Source organism: Fringilla coelebs (genome assembly GCF_963513975.1).
Source record: "Fringilla coelebs genome assembly, chromosome: 10".
In the NCBI taxonomy this organism is placed as follows: Eukaryota; Metazoa; Chordata; class Aves; order Passeriformes; family Fringillidae; genus Fringilla; species Fringilla coelebs.
This window is the reverse complement of record NC_140036.1, coordinates 25,217,533-25,226,893: the sequence shown is the minus strand read 5'-3', so window position 1 is coordinate 25,226,893 and position 9,361 is coordinate 25,217,533. Positions and strand designations below refer to the sequence as shown.

The window sequence follows — 9,361 nt, the reverse complement described above, 5'->3', positions numbered from 1 at the left end:
GTAGGGGATTTTTTTAAGCTCAAACTGCAGCATTGGCAGTTGTTTCTGTCTGTGTGTCTCTGTCAGTCAGTCTCCTCTTTTCTGCTGAGTCAGTTTACAGATCAGGGAATTTTCCAGGTCTAAAAGGACAAAGTGATGGTTTGGTAAACCTTTACTGGGTAATGGTCTGCCTTTCCTGCAGAAGTGTTATGGGAAGAGAGCAGGTCTTGGAATGTGAGTAGTTCCCTGTGTGTGAGGAGCTGGCTTGGGCTGAGCCCAGCCTGATGTGCTGGGAAAGCACCAAATTTTTAAAATAATTTCACCCTTAGATCTGTTTGGACTAAAACAAAAAGCAGTGGCAGGAAGGTATTTATGTTCCTATAGCTTCTTTATTAAATAAATGAAGACATTCAGCTCCACAGCCACTCTCTGAAAGCTTTAGTGGATACTTTAGGCCCTGGTATGTTTTTCCTGTACAATAATAAAATCAATTTTAAAAAAGCTGCTCTGAAAAATAAAGATATAAAGGGGATTATATTTGTATAGAGCAGGTCGATGGCTTTTGGCTGTTACCTTGGTACAGACAGAAATGCTTTACTGCTGCGTAAAAATCACGGGAAAACCAGCAATCCTTTCTGGATTTAAATGTACCAGGGTTTTTACACAGCTGTACATGTGTGTTCCCAGATGGCTCCGTGGTGTTCTTGCCTCTTGCTGCACCAGCAGCCAGGGAGTTGCTGCAGTTTGGTGTGAACAGGTTCCTGTTCATGCAAGTCCAGAGAAGCAGCTGGCTGTGGGTTTGATCTGTTGGATGGTCCTTTCAGAGACCCACGGCCTGGAGCTCCAGGATGTGCTGTTCCAGGCTCCCCTCTCCTGTTTGAGATCGTGTCACACCCCAATGCCATCAGGGCACCAGCTGGAACAGCGCGTAGTGAAGGTATTGGCACGTGCAACGCTGGGTTTAGGCAGTGCCTGCTGCTTTGCTGAACCCCTCTCCTGCTTGTTGCTGGTTGTCTTGTGGTCTGTTTCTTTGGGACGTTTGTGTTCATTAGTAACTTCCTGATATATGCATTATTGTGGAGACACGAACCTACACTATGTTTATGCTTTCTGGAAGCGTATTTGATCTTCTGGATTTAGAAATTTCAACCTCACTTGAAGCTTTTGGCTTGAGGTGCAGTTTTTGATACAGTTTTTCTCTAAAGGGGAGGCAGAGGAAAAAATAAATAATGGGGTCAAGGCAGACATTTGCTGCAGACAGCACCAGAGTGAACTCCTTGGCGTAGTACAGTGATTTTTGGGACTGGCAGGTGAACTGGGAGCTGGTCTGGCTCAAGGTGTATGGGGTCCTGCAGAGGTGGTAGGGCACAAAGCAAATGACAAACACAAACATGATGGTGAATATGTTCCGGCTGGTTTTTCTCTTGGCCATGTCTGAGCTCCTCCGGAATTTTTTGTAAGAGTTGTATATTTTTTTGGATATAGAAGTGTAAAATACAATTAGCAGGAAAAAAACAATCCAGAAAATCCCCGTGCAAATATAAGTTGTCGCTTTGTGCCACTGTCTGCCAAGTTCACTTTTAAGACCTATACATTTTGTGGAGTAACTGTCTTTAGTAATTTCATTAGTTAAAATCATATTTGGAAATGACATAATCATTAGTAACAGCCATATGATTACAGAGACCACCTTGCTGTAGTTGACCGTGTGAACAAAGGAGGTGAACAAAGGCTTGACGATTTTGTAGTACCTGTCAAAGCCTATGAGGCCAAAGAAGGTGATCCCGATGTACATGTTCATGTAGAACACGACCGCCGAGTACCTGCACACGAACAGGCTGAGCTCCGCAGGGGCGATTCCTGAATCTGCCAGGATCTTGAAGGGGAACGTCAGGCTCATCAGGAGGTCGGCCACAGCGATGTTCTTGAGATAGACAATGAAGCTCTTCGTGCTGGACACGTAGAGGAAGACCCAGGCTGCCAGGGCGTTGAGCGAGAGCCCCGCCAGGAAGATGAGGCAGTAGAGCAGCGGGATGACTGTGGTGGTGATCACCGTGCTGTGGCTGCAGCTGCTCCCCGAGGAGTTGGTGCTAGAGTTGAGCATCTTGCAGTACCCTCATTCCTAGAAGCAGAGAAAAGAGTGTCTGAGCAGGACAGGGGGGTGCTGGGCTTTCTGCTAACTGCTCTGAGCTTTCTGCCCTCACTTCCGAACAAACTCGGTGTGCCTCTCAGAAACAGCCACGTTCCACACCTCAGCACTCCCGGCAGGGAATGGAGAGGATTTTCTGAGCAGTGCCATCTCACTTTCTGTTTGCCTTTAACCCCTGACCTTCCAGCCCAGGGCTGCCCCTTCCCTGCAGGCATGAGCCCCGTGCTGTGAGTGGGACTGACCCACGGCGATGTGGTGACTCAGGGTTAATGGGATGTGCTTTTTAAAGGGTTTAAAGGTGATTTTTTAACATCGATTTACCGTGAAACATGAGGGATATGAATATTCCTGGTCAAAATGCTCTGAAGGAACTCCTGTTAGTCAAGTGTGGAGATACCCAGCTATGGCAATGTATCCCAGTGTTCCCTTGCAAGGAACTCACATGTGCAGCTGGAAGAGTTCACTTTAAAATTCCAGCAGCCCAGCACACAGCAGTGTGTCTGTGTTTGTAATGTGGGAGTTTGAGCTGGCTTCTCAAGTCAGTCAGATTTACATTTTAAAGAATCTCCAAGAAGAAATCACATCTGCTGTCTGCTTTTCTTTGCCAGAATGTTTGTGGGGGTGGATTATCCTCTGTGGGGAGGGCAGAACAAATATAGATATAAATATAATGCTGCTGTATTTGGCAAGTGAAACCCTGGGCAACTGGAAAATATGTGCCTTGGAGCTGGGAAAAACCCACCTTGTCTTTTAGAAAGTAAAGAATTTCCTTTTATCCCCCTTCTGAGTCAGTAGCTGATGTCTCTGTGGAGTGGGCAGGAGCCTGGATGCAACCTTGCAATAGCTAGGAATTGACATTTTTTTCTCAAATAGGTAAAATGGTCTCCTTTGGTGTGTTGTTTTCTGTACCTCTTGCAGATGGTGGGAAGGCTGATCAGCTTAGGTGTGTCCTGGAGCCTGCATGGGTGAGGGGAGCACGGGGTGGGTGTTACCCTGAGCACACCTCGAGCCTGCCCTGAACCTCGTCCTGCTCATTATCCTGACAGAGCAGCACCTGTCCTGCCTTTGTCATCAAGGCATTTGTTTTTGTTTGGCTGGGGTTCTAAAAGAAAAAGATGGTTCGGAGAGCAGGTATTAAACTACCACATGTACAGGTGTGTTAGAGCTGGGAGGTTATGAGGCTAGAGCTTGGGGTGACACCGCTGAAATCAGAAGCATCTTCTGGAAAGGCACTAATAGCAAATGGCATTTTAATTTAAATAGTAACACACTGTATTTAGAAACTGTTCTCTCCTGCTGTGTCCCTGTTCCCTTTCTCCCTCCAGGCTGTCTCAGCAGGACCCTCTCTCTGCTCATGGTGGGTTAAGAACCTGCTCCTTCCCTGTAGGGTTTTCTACAGCCAAGAACCCCCAGGTGGGTCTTCCTGTGCTTGGACTTGGGGGTAGGTAGTAAATTGTTCAGGAGTTCATGGAGCATGTTTTGTGCTGAGGCATCATACAACAAAGGTTTATTTCAGAACTCTGTGACTGCAGGTGTGGACATCAAATCTTTGTGAAGTCCTCTGTGTCTGTGCAGCACAGAGGATAGCCTAGACAAGTTTTACATCTGATACCAGCAGACTGATCAACTGTCTGTCACAGAGAGGGGGCCACAGGCCAGGCCAGACTCTGTCCATCTTTCCATGACACTGGCACGTCCTTACCTTCCCTCAGCTGCCTGCTGGGGGACTTTGCTGAGTGTGCAGGGCGCTGTCCATCCCCAGGCACGGGGCTCTGCTCTTGCTGGGACACCTGTGGGAGAGACAGACACAGCCCTGGATCCTGGCAGAGCTCACCTGCGCTGCTGAGGGGCTCCCACAGACTGGGCAGTGCTCAGACACAGCTCCAGGGCTCAGGAGAGCTTCAGAAGGGGCTGGGGACAGACATGGAGCAGTCCTGCTCCAGTAAAGCCTGTCACTGGGAAAGGCTGGAGGCTCTTGTGTCCCTGCTGAGCATCACAGCTCGGTGCTCACGGCCAGTTTTATCTGTTCTTTGTGTCACATTCTGCTCCTTTTGGAGGGCCTTGTCCAGCTGCTGTCATTAGTTCAGCACTGAAGCAAACACTGTCACCTTCCTGGCCTGTCCCCTCTGTCATTTGGGGGCCCAGGGTGGCTCCTGCAGTGGCTGCTGGGGGGGCAGAGGGAACAAGCTAGCATTTAGGAGTTAGTGCCAGCTTTTGGGAGGGTGGCACACAGAGGGGGTGTGTCAGTGCCATTTGGGAGGGTGGCACACAGAGGGGTGTGTTAGTGCCATTTGGGAGGGTGGCACACAGAGGGGGTGTGCCAGTGCCATTTGGGAGGGTGGCACCCAGAGGGGGTGTGTCAGTGCCATTTGGGAGGGTGGCACACAGAGGGGGTGTGTTAGTGCCAGGCTTTGGGAGGGTGGCACACAGAGAGGGTGTGTTAGTGCCAGCTTTTGGGAGGGTGGCACACAGAGAGGGTGTGTTAGTGCCATTTGGGAGGGTGGCATACAGAGAGGGTGTGTCAGTGCCATTTGGGAAGGGTGGCACACAGAGAGGGTGTGTTAGTGCCAGCTTTTGGGAGGGTGGCACACAGAGAGGGTGTGCCAGTGCCATTTGGGAGGGTGGCACACAGAGGGGGTGTGTCAGTGCCAGCTTTTGGGAGGGTGGCACACAGAGGGGGTGTGCCAGTGCCATTTGGGAGGGTGGCACACAGAGAGGGTGTGTTAGTGCCAGCTTTTGGGAGGGTGGCACACAGAGAGGGTGTGTTAGTGCCAGCTTTTGGGAGGGTGGCACACAGAGAGGGTGTGTTAGTGCCAGCTTTTGGGAGGGTGGCACACAGAGAGGGTGTGTTAGTGCCAGCTTTTGGGAGGGTGGCACACAGAGAGGGTGTGTTAGTGACAGCTTTTGGGAGGGTGGCACACAGAGAGGGTGTGCCAGTGCCATTTGGGAGGGTGGCACACAGAGGGGGTGTGCCAGTGCCATTTGGGAGGGTGGCACACAGAGGGGGTGTGTCAGTGCCATTTGGGAGGGTGGCACACAGCCTTTCATACGCAAGCAGCTGTTTTTGTTTGAATGCTTGGGCCAGCAAAATGTACATTGATTCTGTGTGAATGTTATCATGTAGTTGTGCAAAACCAGCAAACTTGATTCACCAGATGACCAAGATTGATTGGGTAAAATATAAAAAAGTTCTGAACTTTCTCAGTGTGTAAATCATGTTCTTGGCACAACACACCAAAGGACAGCTGCATAAACCATTAGAAGTGCTCTGTCCCTTCTGAGGTCAGTCTTGTGCTGTCCCCTGTGACTCTTCCACAGTAGCATTAAGGCAATTCTTGACTTCTGTGACATGGCTGTCAAGTTTCAAAGTTCACCCTGCTTTACTGAACATAAGAAAAATATTTATAAGTTGTTTTTTAAATTTATTTACCCTGACTTTACCAGAGGTTGTGTTGTTCCAAGTACACGTTTTAGTTATTTATGGAAACAAATGCAGCTGTTTAATAAATATGTAATAGAGTTACTGGGTCAGGAACTGGTGACAGTGGTCACTGTTGCACAAGTCTTTTTTGAACTGCAAAATGGAGTTAATCAGGGGAGACAATCATGCTGGATGGTACCTCTGATGTTAGGAGGAAGCTGGAGAAGGAAGAAGCACAACACACACCACAGCCATTGCAAGTTGTGCTGAGTGTGCTAAAAGAAGAACCTTATTTTAAGATTTTCTCTCTAATGTGGTAGGAATGTTGGTGCTGGTGGAGCTTGCAGCGCTGTGCATGCTGGTGCAATGCAGTGGGAAAGCTGCTGTGGGGCAGGAGGGGGGTGAGGCTCTGGGAGCTGTGCTGGGCACTGTCAGGGGCTGGGGGGGCTGGCTGAGGGGACCCTCCTCCCCCAAACACCGGGCACTCCTCGGCCTGAGTGTGGCCAGGGCTGCTCTGGCCCTCCTCTGTGTCCCCAGAGAGGAGCCCAGGGCGTGTGCCAGTGGAGACACGCAGGGTCCCGGCTGGAGCTGCTGCTCTCCTCTGCAGGGCACTGCTCACAGCGACTCTGGGGATATGCTGGTGCATTGGACTCGTTGTGAGGGTGCCAAGAGACTAAAATTTTGTTATTTACTGTTCTTATTATGACATTTGTCATAGGGCAATGTCTGGGTTTTAATACTTAGGAGAATAAAAGTATGCAAAATAATGGGATATTTTAGCCTCTGGAAATGGCATGTTGGGTGTAGAATGTAGTGGAGGAATGCTGGAATTAGGGTGGCAGAAGGAATAGGTGGCATTGCTGTTGCAGGAGGCAGTAAGGGAGGATCTGCCGAGGTGAAGGTGGGATGAATTGGGCTGGCAGAAGGAGTGGGTGGCATTCCCTGCAGCAGGGGAGGATCTGCCGTGGGTCGGGCGGTGCCCCTCCTCCAGCAGGGCTGCAGCAGCAGTGCAGCGCTCAGTGCAGCAGTGCAGTGCTCAGTGCAGTGCTCAGTGCAGCAGTGCAGAGCTCGGTGCTCAGTGCAGCGCTCAGTGCAGCAGTGCAGCGCAGCAGTGCAGCGCTCGGTGCAGCAGTGCAGTGCTCAGTGCAGCGCTCGGTGCAGCAGTGCAGAGCTCGGTGCAGCAGTGCAGAACTCGGTGCAGCAGTGACCGCTGCCGTGCCTGGTCCTTGCCCTGCAGCTCTGCTGCCCGGACCCCTCAGGTGTGCTGTGCAAGGACAGGGCACACAGAGCCGTGCCTCTCCTGGGCTGCTCCTGGGCCGCCTGTGGCAGCGGCTGAGAAGGAGCGTGTCCTGTGCGGTGGCCCTGGTGACACGGGGTGTGCTCTGGGGACATGGGTGACATGGGTGACATGGGCTGTGCTCTGGCTGCGCTGCAGGCAGACATGGCAAGGACAGGTGGGACTGCCTCTGTCCAGGTTACCAGGACATCCCACCTGTGCTCCCCCAGGCCAAACCCGGGATGCTGGTGAGGAGGGGCAGTGTTACATCAGGGGGATCCTCCGTGGTGCTCTCCTGGCGCCTGCAGAGCTGCTGGGGCTCTGGAGGACACGGGGAGGGAGCCAGCAGGCACAGGGAGCAGGGAGATAAGGCTGTGTGCTCCATTACAGCCAGGGCTCCTCTGCTGCAGTGCCGGACACCGCAAGGGCAGAACTGCACTTCTGTCTGGCAAAAACCACCAGTAACTGTTTCATTTCTTCTTCCTGTCCAGCAGTCTCTGTGCTCTTTAGTACCTGAAATTTAGCAGCTTTGTCTTCCTCATCAGCTAAATTTTTCACTCTTTCTATTTTTAGACAAGAGTATGCATTATTCTGAGCACGCTTTTAACCTTAAAAGATTGTAGAATGTGACACATCTGTGCAAAACCTGATGTGATGAAAACTTGGGCAATGCTTTGAGCTTTTTGCAAAAATTTCAAATCTAATTCAAATACTCAGTTTTTAAAATTGTCTCAAAATTCCTCCACTGAAATCCTTCCTATCTCACATCAGTTATCATACTGAAATTGGGGGGTGGTGGATGTGAGAGGAAATGTTAGGTCAGGTAAGAGTAGCTTAAGTTAATAATAACAATAATAATAAGAATAGATTGTAATGAAGGAAGATTACAAGGAGAGAGAGAAACCCCAAGAAAAACAAGTGGGTCAGCTTTCCTGGCATGCTCTTCTGCACTGGCAGGGCATGAGGAGCTGAACCTGACTTGGTGCAAGCCCTGCTCATCAACAGCTGAACCATCAGGGTTCATCAGAGAACCATCGTTCTCATCCCAAATCCAAACACATTTCTGTACCAGCTACTGGGAGAAAATTAACTCTATCCCAGCTAAAACCAGAGGCCTGGGTCAATAAAACATTTTAATCATTATTAGTTGCATTGTCGTAAAACTGGGTTTTTAAAAGTAGTAAAATATGGCTCAAGAAAGTTTTTCCCTTTTAATATTATATTTTAATGGTGGTATTTGTCATTCAAATATTTTGTTTTAAATTCTATTTTCTGATGTTTTAAACTATGAGTTTCATATAGCTACATTTTCTCAGCCATAAATTAAAACAAAAGTAGTTGCTTAAGAAAATTATCTTTTTAAGGCAGACAAGAAGAATCCTTGCCTGTGGGTCCTCTGTCTGCTGGCGCAGCTGGAGCCTGCTCCATGGCTGAATCAGTAGTTTCTGTAGTTAGTTAGTTAGTTAGTTAGTTAGTTAGTTAGTTAGTTAGTTAGAACTGTTCGTTTGTATTATTAGTTAGTGGTTTGCAGAACGCGCGGATGCTCGCCTTATTTGCCAATTTATAAAGTTAAATTGTGCTGGCAGCTACTTAAAAGTACCCGAGGGCGTTCGAGAGCGTTCGCAGGGGACAGGAGCGGGTGATGGAGGCAGCGTCTCACCTGGGCAGCGGTGCGGGATGGCGTGCGAGGCTCCTCTTCTGCCGTGCCGCAACGACTGCTCGGGCCGTGGGCTGGCTGAGCGGGGATCGGCGGGGAGCCGCTCCGGGATGGTTCGGTCAGGGGGAGCCGCTCCGGGATGGATCGGTCCGGGAGCCGGTTCCGGGGAGCCGCTCCGGGATGGATCGGTCAGGGGGATCGGCGGGGAGCCGCTCCGGGATGGATCGGTCAGGGAGCCGGTCCCGGGGAGCCGCTCCGGGATGGATCGGTCAGGGAGCCGGTCCCGGGGAGCCGCTCCGGGATGGATCGGTCAGGGAGCCGGTCCCGGGGAGTCGCTCCGGGAGCCGGTCCCGGGGAGTCGCTCCGGGATGGGTCGGTCAGGGGGATCGGTCGGGGTGCCGGTCCGGGAGCCGGTCCCGAGGAGTTGCTGCGGGATGGATCGGTCGGGGAGCCGCTCCGGGAGCCGGTCCCGGGGAGTCGCTCCGGGATGGATCGGTCAAGGAGCCGGTCCCGGGGAGCCGCTCCGGGAGCCGGTCCCGGGGAGTTGCTCCGGGATGGGTCGGTCAGGGGGATCGGTCGGGGAGCCGCTCCGGGAGCCGGTCCCGCTCCTGCCCGCCCGCCGTGCCCGCTCCCGCCGCTGCCCCCAGCGCAGCCCTGCGAGGGTTCCGGAGCAGAAAGGGGAAGGGCTGGCGAGCCGGGCCGTGCCCCTGCCCGGCTGTGCCCGCGCCCCTGCCCGGCTGTGCCCGTGCCCCTGCCCGGCTGTGCCCGCGCCCCTGCCCGGCTGTGCCCGTGCCCCTGCCCGGCTGTGCCCGCGCCCCTGCCCGGCTGTGCCCGGCTCGCAGCCTGCAGCTGGCCCGGCGCTGAGCGGCTTTCGGGACA

General features: G+C 52.0%; 1 protein-coding gene across 1 annotated transcript; it reads right to left on the bottom strand.

Moving 5' to 3' along the window:
• Positions 1-693: 693 nt before the first annotated feature.
• On the bottom strand, positions 694-8,555 carry P2RY14 (purinergic receptor P2Y14). Its single transcript, XM_084212198.1, has 3 exons — positions 8,486-8,555; positions 3,831-3,918; positions 694-2,101 (listed from the first exon to the last, which is right to left on the bottom strand). Exon 3 carries the CDS (start codon positions 2,081-2,083, stop codon positions 1,070-1,072), a length of 1,014 nt encoding a protein of 337 aa, XP_084068324.1. The 5' UTR covers positions 2,084-2,101; positions 3,831-3,918; positions 8,486-8,555; the 3' UTR covers positions 694-1,069.
• Positions 8,556-9,361: the final 806 nt, after the last annotated feature.

Excerpts from the sequence above, each read along its gene's own strand:
- P2RY14 (XM_084212198.1), bottom strand. The coding sequence starts at position 2,083 with ATGCTCAACTCTAGCACCAACTCCTCGGGGAGCAGCTGCAGCCACAGC.